We start from the raw sequence: 22,787 nt of genomic DNA, 5'->3' as shown, positions 1-22,787 counted from the left end.
GATTTTGCTTGCTTGATTGCTTCTTACAGAAATTCCAAGAGACTGTAACGAGAGACCGGCAAGAAGAGCTCGTGGTCGTCATGATCCCTGCGTCGTTCCTCGAGGTAACATCCAGGAATCCTTTCTCCTCTCGTGAATGCCCATCGATCGATTTCTTGCAGCTGTTCCAATGGTGTCCAAGGCGATGGTGGCCTTGGTTCTCGCGGATCAGCTCCTCTAACACTACGCGCAGTGCCAATTTCTCCCTCTGGCAAAGCTCCACCATGCTTTGAAGGACAGCATGAAGACATTCGATTATCTTAGGTTGCTCGAGCAACTCAAGATGGTCTTGTCAAAATCGCTACGAGAGCTCGAGGACTTGGAATGCCTGTGGGAGTTGGACAGCGAGCGACATTCGAGAGTTTGGCATGGATCGAAGGTGCAGGAGAACGGCAACTTCTTGAATCCGTGTCAACAGTTTGAGCTTCCAGTCAGATGTGGAGATTGCAAACACGCATATGCTGTGTTCCCGAGCTCGTCACGTGCTCCCGAACTACACGAGAATCGTGGCGTATACAAGCTACAATGAGATCCACCAGACCCGGCGCTTTGTACCAGGGAGCCCGATGGACTTAGCACTCCTTGGTCATTATGACAAGTTCAACGTGAGTACATCAGGTGCTACTTAACAATATACCTTTTTGCGATCCGAATGTTCCACAAGAAAACATCTCGATCTTCCATCTTGTAAAAGACTCCCAAGACGTCCGCTGCGCGCCCGCACTTTCCATACATTTCTCCATGACAAGGAACCTAAATGCCGCTGGAGACGATTTTCCTTGTGGATGCGCTTGCCCCTGCCCAGAAATTTGTGCTAAAAAACAATGCAATGGAAAACCACCGCCATTGCCATCAACTACATGGTGCCTCGATTACGGGTGCTTGTGCAAATCTCATAAAGTAAAGAATGTGAGTCGATGACTCTCTTTTCTTCAGTTTCGATGACTTGTCCAGGGATCCGGTCTGGCTCAATCTTCAACTAGGCTCGCAAGCACTCACAAGCCCACGGTTCTTCTTTTGCCCTTTTTGTTTTAAATATTCTTGTGGAGGACAGCCACCTTTCGGCCTCGATTATTTTCCATGCGATGCCCTCTTCTTCACACACTTCTTCACACACTGAACCTTTTGGGTGCGACTTCAAATTTCATGGAGTTTTTCAAATCTTTGGTCTTGTTGCTGCTAGGAACAAGCATCAAACTTGGATAGACCACGATAAGAAAGTGCCTTCATGAAATCTCAAGCTCCCCAAGATTTGTAAGAACAAAGAGCCTTGACTCTTAATTATGGGCGGTCTTGCTGCTAATCATATCTTCAGACATTCAATATTTGGATGTGGCAGAAGAAGAAAAGGTAGCTTGCCTTTGTCCATCCAGGGATTCTTCCAAGCTTAGTGGTGAAAATTTCATTCCATAATGGTTTCTTTCTTGAGCTTGACAGCCCAGAAAAGATGACAGCCTTATAAAACATTCCCACGAGCTGAATGTACAATTTGGACTGGAACCTGGCCGGATATGTGGCTAGAATTAAGAAATAGTCTTGGGCCATGGACGAGATGTCCATTCCATTCAAACCATAAAAACATTGGGTCTCTGGCTGTGGATTCGAACCTGTGACTTTGCCAATACACCATCTGATCTCCACCGTATCTTCACAGCTGCCCAGAGAAATAATTGGATGCTCGCCATCGAGAAAAAGAATGCCAAGGCAACGGGCAAGTGCCGCGATCGCAATGTTCCACGAGAAAGAATCTCGATCTTGAAAGATTCCCAGCGTCCATACATTTCCATTAGCAAGGAACCTATGACGATCGAGGCTGCTGGAGACGATTTCCCTATAATAATAGGGAAGAGTTGCTAAGGTTTTTGGGCTGTCGGATCCAGCCAATGTGGCGGGGACTTTTATTTCTGTAACCACGTTTTAATGAATAATCATTCTGCATCATCCTGCTGGCCATGGAGCTTGAGCCATTCCGGAATAACCTGCGAGGACAAAGAAAAAGAATCAATACTAGAAAATCACCTTCTTGCCTCGGGTTGGCTGTGTCGCCCAAACAGTGTGATCACCCTCCAGCCCGGTACCTGGTCGTAGTTGTGGTGCACGAACAAGGCACCGAGGCGGAGACGCTTGGCCACCCAGGCACCCAGCTCCGTTCCTCGGAGGTGAGCATCGTTGCGCATCTGGTAGGCAGCCTTGTCACACATGAAGATGTCGCTCTTTTTCCCATCCTCGTCCAGAGGATTGTCCACGTTACGAACTGGAAAGAGGCCATGCTTCATAGCCTCCACCTCGTCAAGCCCGCTGGGGTGGAGCTTCTCCTTCTCCTCCGTGCATGGACGCCTTGGGGAGGCGTCGCCCCTGCTGCTGCGCCTACGCTTGGGGCTCCTGGAGCACGGCCTGTCGCCCAAGCTAGAGGCATCCATTCCATCGTCGTGCCTGCGCTTGCCAGAGCGTCGCCTGCGCAAGCTAGAGTCATCCATTCCATGGTCATCCTTGTTGCTAAGCCAGCGCTTTGGAAGCCCAGGTGGCCTGCAATCCATTCCATCGTCGTCCCGAGGCCCGCGCTCTGGCCTAGCACTTGCGTGAGCGTTGCCTTCACGCCAACTCATGCCCTAATCTCCCAGATTAGGGCTGATTGATGATTAGGTTGACGGTGATTCTGATGCCATCGTTTGGCATGGATTCAGTGTGTTGCTACTGCACTTTGTTTAAATTTCACAGCAGTGTTTTCCTTGGAACAAATGAAATCAAAGGTTATCTATCAGCCTTTTGGATTGAAGCCTTGTGGATGCACAATCCACAACGCAGTTTCAAGCGGCAACAAATAGCATCTATGAATGCAATTGCTGCCAGACGATCTCGAGAGTTGCGCATGTCAAGGTGAAGATTGCCATCCAAAGAACCCTAAACAGCAGTAATCTTGCAGAATACCTAGTATGTCTCCATAGAAGAAAGGAAATTGACTGGTAGCTGCTGGACTAGCAAACAATTTTCAACTTCTCAATTGGCAGAGGTTTGTTGCATTAACATTTCCTGTCTAGAGACATCACTGTTTTTGGTCTTGGATGGTGAAGGTTACGACAAGGGATGTCTGGAAAAATACTCCCTAAGTTTCTTGTAAGAGAACTCTACTTCTCTTTTATTCTACTTCCTGTCTATATTCTGAAACGGTTTGACAGGCATAAAATGGTTGTTTGTGGCTGTTCACAACGAAAATATGGAAAATATGAGTGTATTTTCTCATATCAACAACCACATGATTGTTGGTAAAGCTCTTTCCATTCTTCTATAAGTGTTTTGTGTTTAGATTGAAACAGCTTCCAGAATGGAAGCTATGAATTTGAAACAAATTAGCGAAGCTGGCTGACATGCTCTCCTTGTGTATGCTTCTCTAGATATGGTCTCGTAGAAGCATAAGCATCCACTAGTAATTTCATATTGACACTTATTTCATTTTAGTTGGGTAGCCACTTGTGAGATTTCAAAGCAGCTGCTATCTACAGGTGAGACATGGTGTCTTTTTTCACTAATACCAGTTTGAGTATAATAGTTCCATTCGTCCAGCTCTTCAATTGCATATGTTGTTCTCTATGATGGAGTTTGGCGTGCCTGTGAGAAGCACGATGGTACGTTGTGAGCTACTCGTCTGGACTTATTGCAGCGATTGTTGACTGTTTACTCTGTAGTAGATGCATAGTTTGAGCTCGAGCTTGTGTTTGCAGCAAGTGCTTTCATTCCTACAATACCTCTTGTGATACAGAAATTGTTTCAACTTCTACAAAGTTGAAACAATTTTTGTACCACTATAGATACTGCAAAACATGGTTTACCCTAAAAGTTGCTCTCAACTCGAGGAAGAATTCCTCAATAAGTCACAGCAGAACTTCTTGTATTAGAAGGAAGGCTGAGCGTACCTGAAGGAGAGTGAAATCTTGCCTGCAATGAGATGAAAGAGTTTGAACTCTACTTGAAGAGCTCTCAACTTGGTCATGATTCTTAGAAAGTTTTTGCATGGAAGCTACCTGGGAAGTGCTTGGAATCCCAATACTAACATAAGAAAATTATTTTTGTTTCCTATTCCCACCTAATATATATTAATTTTAGTGTTCATCGAAGGAGAGAATTTTCATATTTTTAAGTTTAAATTTTATTATTATTAACACAAAAAGTCAATATAGATAAAGTAATATTACCAATAAATTAATGCTTAATTCTTTGTCACTGACTGGACTAATCAAAGGAACCATGGAGAAGAGAGTAGCAGTGATTGGCGCTGGCGCGTCGGGTCTCGTAGCCGCTCGGGAGCTCCTGCGAGAGGGCCACAGCGTCGTGATCTTCGAGCAAGCGCGGCGAATCGGAGGTACATGGGTGTATGAAGAGAATCACTCTGGATCATCAAATGCGGCCCGCAATTATTCATGCCACAGCAGCATGTATGAATCCCTGCGCACGAATTTGCCGCGGGAGGTCATGGGCTTCTTGGATTATCCCTTCGTGCCTCGCCCCTCGTCTAGGGATGCGAGGAGATTCCCCGGCCACGAGGAAGTCTTGGATTACCTCGAGAGCTTCGCGGTGGAGTTCGGGCTCCATGGCTACGTGAGATTTAACTCCAAAGTCAAGTATGTTGGATTGGTGGAGAGCAATTGGATCGTCAAGAGCTCGAGCAGCGCTGGAAAGGAAGAAAAAGAGAGTGAGGAGGTGTTTGACGCGGTCGTGGTTTGTCATGGTCATTATTTCCAGCCAAGGGTCGCTCAAATTCCTGGTAAGTCTTCTCAAAGCATCTAAGAACTTTCATAGATAGAACGAAGAACTCTTTGTTTCTACAGGGATTGAGAGGTAGCCTGGAAAACATTACCACAGTCATACCTATCGCACTCCAGATCCTTTCAAAGACCAGGTTTGGATGATCAAACTAGTGATTTTTCAAACCTGGAAAGCTCTTCAGTTTCATTGTTTCACAAGGTGGTAGCAGTCATTGGAAATGGTCCAAGCGGCGAAGATTTGTGCAGCGACATTGCTGCTGCTTGCAAGAAAGTTCACTGGTGTGCCAAGTCATGGAATTCTTTATCAGAGCCACTTCAACAAGGGAAGATCCAAAGACACTTGATGGTAAGCTCAAAGTTTCGTTTTTTTTATCTCGTATTTCTCTAACGTTTTTTCTTTTAGATATCAAGAGCTGACGAAGACGGACGATTGCATTTTATGGATGGAATGTCAGCTGTTGTGGATGTTATTTTGCATTGCACTGGGTAATTTACGAATTCTCCTTCTCTTTTTCGTTTCATATAATGTGCTTTTGTAGTTACTTATATAACTTCTCATTCTTGGACACCAAAAGCTACATTAAAGTGGAAGACAATCGCGTTGGGCCCTTGTTTAAGCATGTCTTTCCTCCTGCATTGGCTCCATCTCTCTCGTTTGTTGGCCTGCCTTGCAAGGTTTTCATTGTTTGTTTCTTCGAGCTCTTCCATCTAAGTTGTCGTCCTTTCCAGACTATCGCTTTTCCTTTGAGCGAGCTACAAGCTAAATGGATTGCTGCCGTGCTCAAGGGACGAGCGAGTTTACCATCGAAAGGAGAGATGGCAAACGAAGTCGTGGACTTTTACAGAACTCTCGAAGCTCAGGGTGTTCCAAAACGATACACTAACCATCTATATCTCGAGACGGTTTGTTTTTTTTAAAAATGATTTTTTCTAGTGTTTTTCGTATCCAACGATCTCTTCTAGTTTCTAATGCCTGGTGTTTCAGTTCGACTATGCTGAATGGATAGCAAAGCAGTGTGGAGGAACTTGCCATGGCTTTGAGCCTTGGAGGAAGGAGCTCTGTCTAAGCACACTAGATAACAAGAAGCTCAATCCAGGTATCTATAGAGATGAATGGAATGACAATGATTTCCATGAAAAGGTGGTGGCCATCCTGGCTAAGAAACAACAACAATAACAATAATTCCTTTGTTTTTCTTTGTAATGAACATCAAACAATAGTTTAAACATATATATACTACCTATTTGCTGCCAGGCGAAAATGGGAATTTCTTTCCTCTCTCTCTCTTGTTCCTCGCTCCAGTTTCCATCCATCCAGTCAATGCAATCCAATCGACCCAATCCATAACAAATACTGTTTTGATTGTTATAATTTTGTTACATTGAAAACGAAATTGGAATAATATTAAAATAACAAATATTATATTTCACTTTAGAAGAAGACTTGGAGGAAATAACTATAAACATGTGACATAGCAAGTCCACTGCAAAAAGCTAAGTGTCAATGCTGGTCAATACATTACGTGTCACAACACTTCTTTTTTTCCGCCTAGGCAATTGATAACTTCCCTGCATCAATGATTATTCATTAAGACATGGTGTAAGAAATCACACTGCTGTTTTGTTTCACTCCGTCTAAGCATGATGTAAAAATACTTTTCCCGGTGTATAGAACAGCACTTGTGCTGGAATGTGTGTAAATGTGTTAAAAATTTCCCCTAGGAAATATTCTCAAGAAGATTGATGTTATCATATGTTCTTCCTTATCACTCTTGAACATTTTGTTGTAGATTTGGAGTTGGACTCTGCCCACTCTCGAAGAAGATCCAGCACTAAAGCAATCATGTTTCCAGCTTTGTAAGTTTATATTCTTTGTAAATCATAGAAATTTTGCTCACTAGACTCTACTTATTGTGTTAAAGGTCTAACTTAGTTTAAATCCTTGGAAATAAAAATGAATAGTGTGCCATCTGGATATCTAAACTGTTGTTTGATGTTCATTGCAAAGAAAAAGAAAAAGACATTATCGTTATTATTACATCATTGTTATTGTTATTGTTTCTTAGCTAGGATGCAAATTATTGTCACTCCATTCATCTCTATAGCTACCTGGATTTCAACGGTGTTCTTTCGGAATCCCGATTGAATCTATCGAAGATATAATCTTTGAAAGAGCGTTCATGTCCCTCTTTGCCAAGATTCTTACATGGTTTACATTGTTCTTGTATTTAAAATGCAGGAAGAGCTAGTAACAAGATGATATGATGGATTTGTGGATGTATTGCGAGGTGTTCTTTGGGAAGAACTCCAGCGAGCTCTTGTTCCTGAGGCTCTCCTGCTGATTTTTATCTCTAACATGTGATAAAGTTATTTCCTCCAACTACGTGGGCGTGCGAGCTCAATCACGGTGCGCAGTGTTATGGCGTGGCTCATTGCGATTCGATAAAGTTGTGAGATGGGACATGATTATGTCATGGATTTGTCTATCTATGTATGCCATGAGAAGGCAGAAGGGACATCGTTTTCTGCGGTGACGGGGATTGATCTTTCCCCGAGGCTCAAGAAGCATCAGAACAATTAGAGACCCCCGTCATGGAGCAAATGCTACTCTCTGGAAATCGCCATATGTACCAATTGGCAAGTTTTCTAGTGCTCGATCTCGCGCCAGAGCCAAGTGGAATCGATCTTATAAGAACTTCCACATCTCCTTTGATCAAGGACATGTGGACCTTACTGGTCTTACTCTTACTAGACGAGAACATCAGACCTAAGAGAGTAATCGAGTCTTCCTAGAGTGAGCCCCGACTGACTGGACGGCTAGCCCTTGATTGGATCAAAGCCACATTGAAACCATGACGGTGACAAGCGTGGAGCAGATGCATGAACTCTAGAGCTGGATGCCTTCTATCGGACACGATTCACAACAGAGGACCAGCCATGACTGGAAGCAAGGTTGGCTCGAGCTGGACTCAATAGACGAAGGATCGGTTCTATACGTGGGATAGGATGCGAACTAATATCTGGTACAACTTTAAATCAGGCCACCCAGCTCAGTTGAGGTTCTTAACCTTGTGGCGCCATGCTTGTGGATTAATTCTTCCTCTTTTTTGAATCTTCCTTTCTTTGTGTGCTCTTTCGGAATCCGGATTGAATCTACCAAAGATTCAATGGTGTTCACGTGCCAAGATTCTTACATGGTTTACATTGTTCTTGTATGTATAATGTAGGAAGAGCTAGTTATCGCGAGGTGTTCTTCGGGAAAGAACTCCTGTGGAGCAGCGAGCTTTTGTTCGTGAGTTTCTCCTATCCATCATGCCTTCAGAAACGGTATCAAAGATTTTGCTGGGTTTTATCTATAATATGAATGATCCAATGTGATATAGTTTCAAAAGCTATTTCATCCAACTAAGTGGGCGTGTGAGCTCAGTGCTGCAATCACGGTGTCAGTTTTCCAGTGGGTAGTAGTGCAAGGTAAAAAAACACTCTAGATTTTATCCTACTTTGCTCTTTTCTATATCCTTTTTTTTACAGCGGTTTGAAGTAGATGGTTAAGCGCCCTAGCATTGAAAGGTGCTCAAGGTGCTGCTAGGGCGTCCTTGTGCTTGCGGCGCACTGAATAGTTTTGTCTTTGTAGATTTTACCTGCATTTAAGAATCTTCACACTGTTGTTTTGTTTCACTCCGTCTAAGCATGATGTAAAAATACTTTTCCAGGTATCTAGAGAACAGTGCGTAAATGTGTGTAAAGATCCCACCCACACAAATGACACCCAGTACGAGAAGATTGATGTTTTCAGAAGTTCCTCTTTGAACGTAGATTTGGAGCTGCGAGAACTATGGACTCGATGAATTGTTCTTTATTAGAGATTCTGTAAAGATTCCACTAATTGATTAGGATGCCACACGGTGATTGTATTTTTGTTTGTTGATTCTTTTGAGGCTATGGAGGCTTTCAATGGTTCCTAGCGTTTGATGTATAATATACGCTGTGGCGGAATCTAGTTTTTTTTTAGATTGCACAATTGTCAGTGGATCTACGCAAATAATGGTCGCAGGGAAGGTTCTGGAGCTCATTTCAACGCCTCATGTCGTTTGCCTTGGGCTCCTTAATGTTAAAGAAGGTATTTTTCATCTCGTCAGCAGCACGAGACTAACAATTCGCATTTGCGGGAGGTGGCTTCGTTTTGGCTTGACCTTCAGGCAAATAAAGAGTGAGGCTGCAAGGTCAGATTCTTCTCATTCTCACAGCAGAAGCAACCGAGCAAGATGGCACTGGCAGTGGGGTAGTTCTCCCATCTGGGCTTCATCATGGTCCTCAACCAGATAGATGGACGTCTGGGTCCGTTTGGAGTTCAAGCTCAAGAGGTTTGTAACTTGGCTTGGGTGGGATACTGAGCTCTCAATCTAGCAATGTTATAATCCGGTATAAAAAGACAAAGATTTAGTTGCCCTAGACTATGCTATGCCACCTTTTGAAGTTCTTCACCACCCAACCACCCCCGAGCTACCTCAAAAGCTCCACTACACCACCGCTCCACTGTGAGCCCTAGGGTAGGTTAAGTCCCTTACCCTAACATGCCTTAATATACCCTTGAGCCTCCCTTTGACCGACGTTGACCACGTAGTTAAAGCTGGCGCTTAACAATTCTTCCCCCCCCCCAACAAAGTCCTTGTCCCAAGGACGAGTTGTACCGGTGATCACCCTTTCTAGGGAAACCCTACTCAAGCTCCTGGTCCATCTTTCACAGCTGTATACATCAAGGAGGCATTGGGCCCATCACTCCGAGATAGTACACTTTTCAATTGGCTAACATAAAATACCGGATGAATTTTCACCCCAGCTGGCAGCCGCACCCGATAAGCGCTTTACCAATGCACTCCAGCACTTCATATGGACTAGCATATCAATAGGAAAGTTTATCACTCTTCCCTGTTTGTAAAGGCACCAAGGTGTTCCGCCGCTCACTTGACGGAAAAATCACTCGCACAAAGACGAGATCACCCACCTTATATTCCCGGAATTGGTGATGCTCATTGGCAAACTTCTCCGCTCTATCCTGAGCTACTTGCAAATTCCATTTGCACACCACCAGAATCTCATCAAGTTCTGTGGCTAGATTAGTTGCCTCAGAATCAAGCTTATCTTGAACGTCCTTACTCATATGCAATCCCAATTCCACTGCTGTTCGAGGATGCCTTCCAAACATAGCAAAGTAAGGACTTAGTTTGGTTCCACTGTGTTGGCTATTGTTATAAGCAAATTGCACCAATGGAAGATATAAATCCCACTGTCCTTGCCTTTGACGAATGCTACAACGTAGCATATCCTCCACCACCTGATTTACACGCTCAGTTTGCCCATCCATCTAAGGATGATCTCCACTTGAGAGTTTCAAAGTCACTTGCATAGCCTTTGCAAAACTTTTCCAAAATCCACTGGTGAACTTTGAATCTCAATCACTAATGATGTCCTTTGGCAAACCAAAATCAGAAAAAACCTTCTCCAAGTAAACTGCAACCAAGTTTGAGGCAGTGACAGTCTTCCAAAGAGCCAACAACTGCATATACTTCGTCAACCGATCCACTATAACCCATACTTGCTCCTTTTGCCTCTGTGTTTGTGGCAAACAAGTGATGAAGTCTATAAAGATATTACACCAACGGCTCTGAGGAATAAGTAAAGGTTGCAAAAGTCCCCCCAGCTTCTCCTGTGGCACCTTAACCCGCTGACAAAGCTCACATGATTTACAATACTTGAGGATATTAACCTTCCTATTCCTCTAATAAAAGTTGCGCTTAATCAACTCATATGTCTTCTTCCCCCCAAAATGACCGGCCTCTGGACGATCATGATAGTGGAATAAAACTTGAGTAATTAACATATCCACCCGTGGCAAATATACACGGCCATTGTAGTAGAGAATCCCATCCACCAATGAGAAAGGGGCTTCCATCTGGGCTCGCAAAGAGGCCACCTCAGCATCCTAAGCATGAGCATGCTCAACTAACTACCCAAACTTGCTGACCACCTTACTCAAATGATAACAAAATCGTTGTTGTAACGTCGTCACATGATGAACACGAGATAAAGCATCTGCCACCACATTTGATTTTCCCAGACGATGCTCAATAGGAAACTCCCCAAACTCCATGAGTTTGACCATCCAACAAGCTTGCCTAGTATTCAACTCCTTCTGTGTGAAAAGATACACAAATGGTTTGTGATCTGTCAACACTATGAACACTGCACCATAAAGATAGTGCCGCCACATCCGCAAAGCATGAACAATAAAAAGTAGCTCTTGTTTATATGTGGAATAGCGTTGCTCCGCGGAATTCAAAGTTCGACTCTTATATGCAATAGTCTATCCCTCTTGCATGAGAACTCCTCCCAATGCATAACTACTCGCATCGCATGTCACCTCGTAAGGTTTCGATGGATCAGCAATGCGAAGCACTGGAGTCTCGCTCAACAATCGTTTCAGTGCCACAAAACTCTCCTCTTGTGGCTTCTTCCACTCGAATTGCACCTACTTGCGTAATAACTGCGTCAAAGGAATAGCCACCTCTGCAAACTTATGCTGGAAATGTCAGTAGTAATTAGCCATACCAAGAAAACTGTGCAACTCGGCCACTGTAGTCAGTGTAGGTCAGTTTTCCACTACAGCCACCTTCCTTGGATCCGTTTTGACACCCTTAGATGTCACAATATGGCCTAGATATTCCACCTCCGACTTTGCAAATTCACATTTGCTCTTCTTCGCATAAAGTTTGTTGTCTCGAAGTAGCAAAAGAACCTTGCGCAAATGCACCCTATGCTCCTCCATATTCTTGCTAAAAACAATAATATCATCCAAGAAAATCTCCACAAACTCATGAAGATAACGCCCAAATACTTCCGTCATCAACCGAGTAAATGTGGCAGGTGCATTCATCAAACCAAACGGCATAACTGTAAACTCAAAATGTCCGAAGCTTGTGTTGAATGCCGTCTTAGAAATAGATGCATCATCTATTGCAATCTAATGATATCCACTCCTTATATCAATCTTGGTAAACACTCGTGCTTCACCAAACTTGTCCAGGATATCATCCACACATGGCATCGGCATCTTATCCTTCACTGTCTTCTTGTTCAAAGCGCAGTAGTCAATACACATTCACATTGAACCGTCCTTCTTCTTCACAAGCAAGATCGGAGCACCAAACAGAGACTTACTTGGCTGAATAAATCCAAACTCAAGTAACTCCTTGGCTTGTCATTGAACTTCTTGCTCCTCCGCATAACTTAACTGGAATGGACGCCGGTAAATGGGCCGTGTCCCCAGCTCCAATGTAATCCCATACTTCACACCTCGTAATGGAGGCAACCCATGCAGAAGTTCATGTGGAAAAACATCAAAAAACTCGTCTAGTACATCCCATACTGTTGCTTCTCCCCCACACGTGCCTTGGTCGCCCAAGTCACGAACAAACAGCAAGTAACTCAAAAGTGCTTTTCCATTACGACAAGCCCGCTTTAAAGATGTAGTAGAGAGCATAACAACTAGTGGTTGAATGCCCTCGCCAAACCACACATCTTTAACGCTACCATACTCCAACGAGATACACTTAATGCTCCACTTTATCTTTGGATCCACCTTCACCAACCATGGCATCCCAAGAATGAGATCCACACGATGGATATCCGCGAGATAAAAAATCTCCACAAGTGTGGTTTTGCCAACCAACACTTCCAGCCCCTCGACACAAGCATCGAAATGCTGAGTAAAGGTAGGTGCACCCTCCACTGTGTATGGAAGAACACCGCGTGTGACCAGGCCATGCTCCGCAACAAACTTTGCCGAAACAAAGTTGTCATTGCTCCCACTATCCAGTAAAATCCGCATTGGATTGCCACGGAACATGCCCTCCAGCATTAAAGCTGATTCACGCGTATCCTCGAGCTCCATCTTGTTCCACACACAGTTGAGTTGACGAGCAACGATCGAAAGTCGCTTCCTCCGAGTCGTTCTCCTCATCCTCAAGCTGCAAAGTTTGCAACTTTTTAATATCCGACTTACCGTGAGAAGAAGATTGGCCATTCTACTTATCCTGCTACTTGTTCTTCAATTGCAGTGTGAGACACAAAATCCCTAGGCCCCAAAGTGGAGCCGGAAGGGTGCCACGTGGTAGTGGCTGAAGCGAGAGCCAAACGAGTGTAACACGTTTGGACCAAAAGCTCCGACTTGAAAAGTCAAGAGCGGGAGTGGAACTCCTAACGAAGTGCTCGAGGAACGAGCACGAAGCGAGCAAAAACCGAGGCTCCAAAAAGGGACCCAAAAGGACCAATACATGACACGTGGAAGTGTCCAAGATGGACTCGAGTTGGAGTCCGAAGTGGAGTCCGAGATGGACCTGAGTTGGAGTCCGAAGTGGAGTCCGAGATGGACCCGAGATGGAGTCCGAGACGGAGTCCGAGATGGAGTCCGAGGTGGACCCGAGATGGACCCGAAATGGAGTCTGAGATGGAGTCCGAGATGGAGTCCGAGGTGGACCCGAGATAGACTTGAAATGGAGTCCGAGATGGAGTCCGAGATGGACCCGAGATGGAGTCCAAGATGGACCCGAAATGGAGTCCGAGATGGACCCGAGATGGAGTCCGAGATGGACCCGAGATGGAGTCCGAGATGGAGTCCGAGACGGAGTCCGAGATGGAGTCCGAAGTCGAGACCGAGACCGGGACCGAGACCGAGACCGAGACCGAGACCGAGACCAAGATCGGGACCGAGACCGAGACCGAGGCCGAAGCCGAGACCGAGCCCGAGCCCGAGTCCGAGTCCGAGTCCGAGTCCGAGTCCGAGTCCGAGTCCAAGTTCGAGTCCAAGTTCGAGTCTGAGAGGGTGAAAGCCCAAAGCGTTCGTCTCCCAGACCCTGGGGGGTTTGGTGAGCTCCAAAAGTATAGTAGGGGGAGGATTGCAGTGGAGCCAGTTTGGCCAGGAAAGGCCAGTTTGGCCCAGGAAGGCCGGACCCAGTGTTGGGTGATGAGCTGCCCACTGGGAAGTCCAAGACTAGAGTGAACACGGACCGACAAGCGGGGTAGCTTGGTGAAGTGTTCAAGAGCTGGCTCTAGTTCCCCCGGGAGATCGACTGGCCGATGCTCCCAGTCCAAGTGTGGGTGGCACTACCTACTTGGATACCTGGTGTGGCTCAATGGAACCCGCTCTAAGCCCATGGCTAGAGCACCCAAGGGCAGAAGGCGAGGAGAGTACCCAGGTGGCTCGCATAAGGCCACGGTGTTCCGAAATGTTGTCCCAAAGGCCCAGACTGTGGAAAGGAAGAGGAGCAGTCCTCTAGGGTAGTGACCAAGGACACAGTCGTGTGGTGAGGAAGTCCCAGAGGACCGTGGGACTTAGTGGTCGGGCCTGTGGGTCTCGATCTAGTGGCAGTGTTGGCAAACACGGCCAGGGGCAGAAAGGGACTTAGTGGGGACTGGCAGAGGGATATTGGGGAAGGCTATTTCCCTTGTCGGTGGGCATCCTAAGGATGCTAAGGAGTGGATCTGAGATGACCACTCACGGATGGTTTGCCTAGTCTTGGAGAGCCAAGACGGTGATGCAAGTGGTATTGGACTACCAGTGTGGCAAAGGTGATTGGGCATGGCCTTAGCGTAACGGGCTGCTATGTCGGTGGTACCTTTGAGTGTCGGTCATGGGATCGGACACGTGGAGCACTTGGACCAAGTGCAAATGTTGAGTGGCATGGATGCCATTCTCGGGGCTAGCAAGTCCCAAATCCTGAATTGGACTTATGGAGATTGTGAATGAGACTCCTCCAAGTGGTCAGTGGTGTGGTTAAGTGACTAAAGTAGAATGAAAAATTTAGTTGCTTACATGCAAACAATCAGCCTTGTAATGTCCAAGTTCGCCGCAATGATGACAACCCTGTCTATAATTTTTCACAAAGTACTTCTGCTTCTTGGACCCCTTTGCATCCGAGGTAGTCACCACCGACTTCAACTTGTGATGCTTGTTCCCATCCTTGTGTCTATGGCGATCATCATGACGATTCTCGACAGAAGGACTCTGCGAACGCTTACGAGACTTGTGCTTGTCATTGTCAAGTTGACGAGCGGCATCAAAGAGCTCCTCCAAACTCTTTGTAGGCTGAGAATGACGCAAGTGTTGCCGCATGCTCTCACTATGTAGGCCATCAATGAAGTAGGACTTGTTCTGATCCGGATCCTTCGTTGGAACACAACTAATCAAGCGAGTAAGCTTCTCAATATAGTCCCCGAGCGTCATTTTCCCTTGTTGGAAATGTCGAAGTTCTATACGAGCATTCTCCACGTCGTAATGAAGGGCAAAATGTAAACGAAAAGCAACCTCAAACTCATCCATGGTAGACACTAGTGGTTTCTTATCCGCAACACGGAACTCCTCAAGCCAATTCCACCATCAAAGACCCGCATCACGCAAAACCATCGGAATAGCCACTAAAGCCTCTACATCTAGAGTTCCTCTAGCAGCCAAGAACTTCTTCACATTAGCTAGCCAAGCGAGACATTCATCCACACCACCATCACCGGAAAAGGTTGGAATCTTGAGTCGATCTACCAAAGAAGGCTTACTTGGAGCGCTACCCCGTCTAGCCTCGAATGCCTCAACACGCCCACATATGGTATCCATCATGCCATGCATTTCGTCTTGCATCTCTTGCTGATTTCAATTAAGGGCTTGCAGCTCATGAACCACATCTTGAATAGTCCAAATCTCTGCAGTTTCGTCAGCATTATCGTCGGCACTACCATCGACAATAGGATTCCAGCGTTCAGCTTGGTCAGCCATTGCAACCAACTCCTTTGATACCAATGTTATGATCCGGGGCAAAAAGACAAAGATTTAGTTGCCCTAGACTATGTTATGCCACCTCTTGAGGTTCCTCACCACCCAACCACCCCCGAGCTACCTCAAAAGCTTCACTGCGCTGCCGCGAGCCCTAGGGTAAGTTAAGTCCCTTACCCTAACATGCTTTAATATACCCTTGAGCCTCCCTTTGACCGATGTTGACCACGTAGTCAAAGTTGGCGCCTAACAAGCAACATCAACAAGATCTACGACCTCTACGTCACTCATCTCACCAACACCAACACCAAAGCTCAGCAAACAGAATCCAGTTTACCAGAGTGAAGAACGCTATATAGCCAAATTGCCGTGGCAAGGGAGTGAAGGACAAGTTCAAAGGAGTCACATTCTCCTGGACTTTCAGCGTCACCGAGTCCTCCAGCAATGGACGGCCCAGTTACTACGATCGAAGTGGAGGAACACAGCAAGAGTACGTCGTCCAAGTTCACAGGAGGCACAAGTATATGCTCTTGCCAGAGTACATGAGGGAAGTTGAGAGCTTGAAACGACAGAACCAAGACTGGCAGCTCTACACCAACATGGGACACTCAATGGAGCGGGTTTACAAGAAGATCGTGGAGATCAGTGCCTTCAAGCACGCCTTGACGTTCTCAAGCTTGGCGCTGGATCCCGAGCTCAAGAACAAGATCATCCAGGACCTGGACTCCTTCATGGGTGGCAGGGATTCTTCAGCTGGGAGAGCTTGGAAGTGCAGGTATCTGGGCCACCAGGGACTGGGAAGTCGTCGCTCATCTCTGCCATCGCAAACTACACGCAGTACGATGTCTACGACATGGAGCTGACGGAGGTGAAGAGCAATGCCGACTTGAGGAAGCTGCTCATGGGGATTTCCAACAAGGCTATCATCATGATCGAGGACATCAACTGCTCGCTGGAGCTCAAGAAGAGGGGAAGCTAACATCGGAATGGATGGTGAGTCCGAAAAGAAACACAAGAAAATGGAGGAAGAGAGTAGCAGGCTTACACTGTGCCGAAGGATCATTATATTCACGACAAACCACAAGGAGGATCTGGATGGATCTGGTCGGGCAGGATGGCACATTTTCATGGGATACTGTGGATTTGAGGTGTTCAAGGTGCTGTTGAGATCTTGCAGCCCAGTGAGTTTAAAAGGAGTTTGAGGAGATCAAAGAGCTCATCACCAAGGTTGAGATCACTCCTGCTGATATCATGGAGGTGTTGGTCCAGAACAGGGGGAACTCAAGAGGGGCTCTAGTGAAAGTGATTGAGACTTGCCAGGATCGAGGCTGCGAATAAAGAGGGTGATCAATGAAAGTGGTAAAAACAAAGAATGACTTTATAATGAGGAAATAATCTTTACCATAATTATTATGGAGTAAGTTTTGTGCAAATTGGCTTTGTAGTAGAAGTTGGACCTTTTAACAAAATAAAGACTGCAATTAGTGAGCAACTGATACAAAAACTTACAAAGTTCAAGACATGGTTGCTTCAATGCTGGATCCTCTTCGAGAGAGGGCGGCTGGAGTCCATAGATCATCTCGCAGCTCATGTCCTCAAAATCTACACAAATTTTTTTTTCTGAGTGATCGAAAATATTAGTCCTTCTCTTACTCGGTGTCATGGTCAGAGGCAGTCCAAAGTCATTTGTGAATAAATCTTGGGTGGGAATTTTACACACATTTACGCACATTCCAGCACAGGAGCTGTTCTCTAAATACCTGGAAATCAAAAGCAAAACACATTTTTACATGCGTAGTTTTCTTCTTTGTAGATTTCTTACCTGCATTTCAGAATCTTCACACCACTGTTTTGTTTCACCCCATTCACTTCTACCTCAAACCTCTGTCAAAAAGTTTGATAAACTAAAATCAAATCTACACTATTTTTTACCTCGCAAGGTCCTACTAGCCACTGGAAAAATGGCACCGTGATCGCAGCATTGAACTCGCAAGCCCATTTAGTTGGAGGAAATAGCTTTCGAAACTGTATCACAATGTTCGCTCAGCCATCACATAGATAAATAGTACCGTTTCTGGAGCTCCGGGAGGCATGATTGATAGGAAAACTTGACGAACAAGAGCTCGCTGCTCTACAGGAGTTCTTCCCTTGAGAACACCTCGCGATACATCCACGAACCCATCGTATCCCGGCTTGTTGGTAGCTCTTCCTACATCAGATTTCTTTAGATCATACAAGGACGATATAAACCATGTCAGAATTTTATCCATACCTGTGGCACTCTCCATCTTCCTGGAAAAGAGGGACATGAAAGCTCTATCAAAGATTGAATCCTTGTATCGTGTCTTCTGGCCCATTGGCGCTGGCTTTCCCGACGGCTCCGCGATCTTACAGCGAATCAAGCTTCTATGGAATGAAATCGCGGGCGCGCCCAGCGCCATTCCGCAAGAACCAGAAAAAAATTAAAAAATGCCACGAGCAAAACGAGATTGCAATAACCGCCGCCCGGGGGGCTCGAACCCCCGACCACAAGGTTAAGAGCCTTGCGCTCTACCAACTGAGCTAGGGCGGCTTTGCATGTGATTGGGAAGAAAAATCGACAAATTTCTAGTTTCATCTTTTAAGCCTGAAAGTTGGATGTTGGATGCAAAACTGAAACAATATCAAGTAGCAGCGCTTTAGATTTAGTTATAAAAGAGAAACCATGAACTAATCTTGTGTTGAGAGTGGGATTCGAACCCACGCCCTTGCGGACCAGAACCTTAATCTGGCGCCTTAGACCAACTCGGCCATCTCAACTTCTTGTTTAACATTAATCTCGTGCCAACTTTCACGTTAAGTCGTCTAGCTTTATCTTCGTCCCCCGATTCGCTGGAGGAAACCCTCTCTGCCGGGCCTGGATTCAGCACACGCTCCGGTGGGAAGAACGAGATGAATCGTTGAGCCGGAAAGAACCCGAGGCCCAGAGCTCTTGAGGCGGTGGCGAAGAGGAGCGGGAGACGATGATTTTTCTTTGTTCGTTCTTCTAACCCGGCAATGATCAGGAGCGAGGAGTACTGGCGCCATGAGGCAAAGTTCCTAACCCAAAACAGTACCAGGGCAGCAGCGCGAAGGCGTGAGAGGGCTACGAGAGGCAAATCGCCTCGAAAGTCTTGCCTTGGGACCAAGTTGAGAGCGATCGAGTGATGCACCAGCAGTGCCAGAAGCAACATTGAAACGATAAAAGAAAGAGTAAGAATGAAAGAAATCTATCTAGCAAAAAATCTAGAGCAAGCACTCTTGCAAGGGATTCACGACCTCACAGCAATTAATATTCAAGCGCAAACTTGTCGCTCCATTTTGGTAAAAACACTAGACAGTAAAAACGGGGCTTGAATCTTGCCGTAAATAATTGACACAAGAAGATTAATTTCTCTCATGGATACATTGAGCTCGAAAATCGAATTTTGATATATCATGATCATGTTTCCACATCTTACCTTGGGTGTAAGAAATATTCTAGAAAACGTTTTTGCACTCTTTCATAAGTTGCACATTATTATGAACAGCAGCTTATTTTCTCTCAAACACTGGAGACGATGGCACTGCTGTACGACTTGTCATAAGCCACAGAGTAAAGCATCACACCTCCGTACTTGGAGGAGCCCTTGATGGTTGGCAAGACCTGGGACGTAAGAACATTAGGAGGCATGTATCCAGACCCAGCAGCTTGAGGTGATGCTGGCAATCCCATGAAAACCTTGACAGTGCTTGGGGTGACGGAGTTTGAAACCCAATTATTCCAAGAGCCCAAGATCCCGGAAACTCCATTGTTGTTGTACTGACACTGTGGATTGTTATAGAACTGCACGAACACATATGTGAACAGCCCGGGAACCTTGATCACGGATCCAAGGCTTGCGTCTGGGATTGGACACTGAGGAGCAGCGCTTAGAATCAAGTTACAATTGAAAGATTTGAGCTTCTGAGCCATGGCGATGTAATACTGCTGTGGAGTGTTGCCCGTCTCGATGTCAAAGTCGACGCCGTCAAGAACAGCGGACCCAAGCGGACGATTGCCCGAAGAACCGCCCAAATAGTTGTTCCAGATGTAGGTGGCGACGGACTGGCCATCGCTGGACGAAGAGAGGCCATAGCTTCCGGCGCCACCGCCGATCGACAGGAGAACCTTGATGCCTTTGCTCTTGCAAGCGTTGATGTCCGAAGTGAGGCCTTTGCAGCCACCGGAGGGTGGATCGCAGTGCCCGGCAAGGTTGAGAAGTGGGGTTTGCCCTCTTCCAAACTGCGAAAGGAAGGAGATGATAAGAATGCGGTATCTTCCAGTGTTGCAAGCGCTGAGCAAGGTCCCTTCATTTCCATCTTGGCCCCAGTATATTGCTATGCCACCCTTGGTTGTGCTTCCACCGCCGCCACCACCGCCGCCGCCGCCGCCACCTCCGCTACCTGGGCACTGTGAAGCACAGTTTCCAGATCCACAGTATGCATCGGTGGTGCCACAGTAACCAAACTTGCTACAGCAGTAACCGGATTGGCAAAGCTTGGCTGCTGAGCAAGAGCCATCTTGTGCAAGAACTTTGATGCTCACAGAATTGATCAAGAACAAGCAGAGAACAACACTTGTGATTATCTTCATGTCTAGGTGAATCTGCAAAGAAAAGAAAAGAAGACGCTTGTTAAGTAGTGCCGAGAAAGTCCATCATTCCTTTGAAAACCGCGGAAGATTGCTGTTTTCTTTTGAACTCTCCTCTTTGGAAACGTGCAGTCAACACCAGTTTCAAGGAGACTTTGACCAGTAAAGACTGTAGGCCTGAGGTGGCAGTAATATATCAATGTCAAAGACCAATTCAAAACATAGTGGAGCACTAAGCTCCACCACCAATTCAAAATCAAATTCCACCACTATAAATCATGATCTGATCTTCTTCCAAGAAGGAGAGGTTCTCCAAAATTCGTCAAGGAGGGTGATCACCAACACTCTTTCCAATGATCACAGGGATCTTGATCTCAATCCTTCTTCTTGTTGTTAGTCTCTCTCAAGCAGCAGACATTTTAGGCCACAATGCGAGGCTCAAGAGCAACAATTTAGTGAGGAACAACATCAAATCCCAAGATGGGCGTTTCAATCTGGTTTGTGAGAATCAATTCACAATACATTCTGATTTATAATGTACAGATAATGCAATCGGATTGTAATTTAGTTTTGTATCGGACAAGCGATAACAAGCCTCTCTGGGCATCACGCACCGATAAGAAAGCATCTGGTTGCTATGTCTTGCTCCAAGGAAATGGGAACCTCGTCATCTTCAACGACGCCGACGTGGCAGTCTGGGACAGCGATACCATTGACGTCAGCAGCAAGGACGACGAGCAGTACCGCCTCGTCACCCAAAACGATGGCAACGTTGTCATCTACACGTCGGACAATAAGGCCACCTGGGCCACACATACTGTAAACTAAGGTAGTGACGTGGCGAGATAAACTACTCCACGTGTCAGGCTTTTGTATTGACACATCAGTCTTTAAAGAAGTTTTTCAAAAGTTTAAACATGTGTTTTAGGGCTAGCGGGAAGGAGGGAATGGACGCGTCGTGCTCCGCGAGCTGGGTGAGTGGTAGAATCCAGAGTTTCAGTCGAATTACACCGCGAGCTTCTAGCTCGGATCAAAATGGGCCGCAAAGCGCGATGGAGCGAGCCGCTGCTTATCGAAAGAAAATGGAGGAGATGAAAATCAAGAAGAGCAAAGAGGAGGAGAAGAGGTCATTATCGTCGAACGAGGTGGAAGTCGAGATTATCACGAGAGATGGAGTGATCAAGAGGCGAGCTCCACGGCCTCAGGACTCCCTCACGCTGGAGATCAGGAAGAAGGGGATGGAATTCGTGGGGCTGGACTTCTCCGAGAAGAAGAAGCCGGGGCGGCCGGCGGGATTGATCGCCGAGTTTGAAGCTCCGCCTCCCGGACAGCTCCCGGAAGTGGAGATCATCACGAGAGACGTCGAGGATGCATCGAAATCTGGAGATGATTTGTACAAGCCCAAGGTTTCTACGTGGGGTGTGTTCCCGCGGCCTCCAAACATCTCCAAGACGGTAAAAAATCAGTTTTCTTTTTTTTTTTTTTCTGGACGAAGAGATGAGACGTTTTGTGTTTGATCTTTGATCTTTGTTTTTCTTGTAGTTTGGAGGAGGACGAACAATAAAACCGGGAGAAGAGCTTGAAACTGATGAGGAAAAGAAAGCTCGCGAAGCAAAGACTAAAGAGTTGCTTGCCGAGTATCGACGAAAAATGGGCCTGGATATTGATCCGAGAGTTTCTTCCGAGTGCCAAGAGGTTTGTATTCCTCTTTTTTTTCAGATCTCTCGATTTCTAAATGGTGGAACATGTAGTTACGTTGCAGATCATGAGTAAAGCAGAAGGATTGCTCAAGAGTGGCAAGTTAAGAGATGCAGTGCAAAACTTTGAGATTGTCATGGAGAAGATGGTTTTCCAGGTTCCAGTCATGAAGTTTTAGTCGTTGTTCTAAAGCAAAATTCGATTTTTCTGCTTGGCAGAGCGAGCTCCATGGACAAGCAGCGCTCTCAAAGGCATTGTGCCTCGAATCCATGAATAGGTAAAATAATCTCCAGCTTTTCTCTTTCACAAAGTAGTCTTTCTTTCACTCCAGATCGCGTGAAGCTCGCGTGATCTATGACAAGCTTGTCTCGCATTCAAGTCAGAGCGTCAAGAAAAGAGCCAAGCAACTCATATTTAGTTTCGAGGTAAATCAAAGAACCTCGTCATATAGTTTCGGATCTCTTCAATCAAAAACTTTCTAGGCCGCGGAGAAGCTCAAAGTAAGTGAAAACTCAACATGGGACGTGAACGCTTACCGGGACTACTTCGAGCTCATTCCAAGGAAGTACACTCGCTACAACTCGTCCTACACAAAACCATCAAGTGAAGAAGGAGAAGACGATCAAAAAGCGGCATTTAGAGAGGGATTGTTCTACTTTGCACTAACTTTGGCTCCTGTGATACTGGTGTTCGTGGTTGCCATTCTCAAACGAAATGGACACTAATCAAATGTATACAATTTTATCTTTCTGACAAGCAAAGCCGCCCTAGCTCAGTTGGTAGAGCGCAAGGCTCTTAACCTTGTGGTCGTGGGTTCGAGCCCCACGGGCGGCGGATT

The 22,787-nt window shown here is 45.9% G+C and overlaps 4 protein-coding genes, 3 non-coding genes and 1 pseudogene across 7 annotated transcripts; 4 read left to right on the top strand and 4 right to left on the bottom strand.

Annotated features, from left to right (window-relative positions):
• The first annotated feature begins 4,281 nt into the window (after positions 1–4,281).
• LOC9642590 lies at positions 4,282–5,993 on the top strand (annotated as a pseudogene).
• A 10,184-nt stretch (positions 5,994–16,177) lies between these two features.
• On the top strand, positions 16,178–16,959 carry LOC112347491 (AAA-ATPase At3g50940-like; the record flags this gene model as incomplete). Its single annotated transcript, XM_024678431.1, has 3 exons — positions 16,178–16,595; positions 16,735–16,769; positions 16,816–16,959. Coding segments are annotated over 3 exons (597 nt in total), but the record flags the coding sequence as incomplete, so codon positions are not given.
• LOC9642153 (beta-carotene isomerase D27, chloroplastic) lies at positions 16,671–18,099 on the bottom strand. The gene is made up of 8 exons (XM_024678540.1): positions 17,894–18,099; positions 17,691–17,830; positions 17,554–17,646; positions 17,444–17,505; positions 17,275–17,381; positions 17,131–17,223; positions 17,024–17,078; positions 16,671–16,949 (listed from the first exon to the last, which is right to left on the bottom strand). Exons 1-7 carry the CDS (start codon positions 18,060–18,062, stop codon positions 17,032–17,034), a joined length of 711 nt encoding a protein of 236 aa, XP_024534308.1. The 5' UTR covers positions 18,063–18,099; the 3' UTR covers positions 16,671–16,949; positions 17,024–17,031.
• A 21-nt stretch (positions 18,100–18,120) lies between these two features.
• TRNAK-CUU lies at positions 18,121–18,193 on the bottom strand. Its single transcript has one exon. It is a non-coding gene; the product is annotated as a tRNA-Lys (tRNA).
• Positions 18,194–18,339: 146 nt separating this feature from the next.
• Positions 18,340–18,420, bottom strand: TRNAL-AAG. Its single transcript has one exon. It is a non-coding gene; the product is annotated as a tRNA-Leu (tRNA).
• A 692-nt stretch (positions 18,421–19,112) lies between these two features.
• Positions 19,113–20,254, bottom strand: LOC9642152 (acidic endochitinase). Its single transcript, XM_002973478.3, has one exon. The coding sequence runs from the start codon at positions 20,252–20,254 to the stop codon at positions 19,184–19,186; it is 1,071 nt and encodes a 356-aa protein (XP_002973524.2). The 3' UTR covers positions 19,113–19,183.
• Positions 20,255–21,196: 942 nt separating this feature from the next.
• Positions 21,197–22,719, top strand: LOC9642587. The gene is made up of 6 exons (XM_002973630.2): positions 21,197–21,705; positions 21,794–21,946; positions 22,014–22,106; positions 22,168–22,226; positions 22,281–22,374; positions 22,432–22,719. Exons 1-6 carry the CDS (start codon positions 21,199–21,201, stop codon positions 22,672–22,674), a joined length of 1,149 nt encoding a protein of 382 aa, XP_002973676.2. The 5' UTR covers positions 21,197–21,198; the 3' UTR covers positions 22,675–22,719.
• TRNAK-CUU lies at positions 22,711–22,783 on the top strand. The gene has a single exon. It is a non-coding gene; the product is annotated as a tRNA-Lys (tRNA).
• Positions 22,784–22,787: the final 4 nt, after the last annotated feature.

The sequence above is a fragment of the Selaginella moellendorffii genome, unplaced genomic scaffold (genome assembly GCF_000143415.4).
Source record: "Selaginella moellendorffii unplaced genomic scaffold, v1.0 SELMOscaffold_22, whole genome shotgun sequence".
NCBI classification, from domain to species: Eukaryota; Viridiplantae; Streptophyta; class Lycopodiopsida; order Selaginellales; family Selaginellaceae; genus Selaginella; species Selaginella moellendorffii.
This window is presented reverse-complemented; position numbering and strand designations above follow the sequence as displayed.

Bases quoted from the DNA above. Each gene is read 5' to 3' on its own strand.
- LOC9642152 (XM_002973478.3), bottom strand. From the start codon at position 20,254: ATGAAGATAATCACAAGTGTTGTTCTCTGCTTGTTCTTGATCAATTCT.
- LOC9642587 (XM_002973630.2), top strand. From the start codon at position 21,199: ATGGACGCGTCGTGCTCCGCGAGCTGGGTGAGTGGTAGAATCCAGAGT. The intron at 21,706-21,793 runs GTAAAAAATCAG...TTTTTCTTGTAG, and splicing joins CTCCAAACATCTCCAAGACG to TTTGGAGGAGGACGAACAAT. The intron at 21,947-22,013 runs GTTTGTATTCCT...GTTACGTTGCAG, and splicing joins TTTCTTCCGAGTGCCAAGAG to ATCATGAGTAAAGCAGAAGG.
- LOC9642153 (XM_024678540.1), bottom strand. From the start codon at position 18,062: ATGGCGCTGGGCGCGCCCGCGATTTCATTCCATAGAAGCTTGATTCGC. The intron at 17,506-17,553 runs GTAAAAAATAGT...ACTTTTTGACAG, and splicing joins GGCTAGTAGGACCTTGCGAG to AGGTTTGAGGTAGAAGTGAA. The intron at 17,382-17,443 runs GTAAGAAATCTA...TTTGATTTCCAG, and splicing joins GTGAAGATTCTGAAATGCAG to GTATTTAGAGAACAGCTCCT.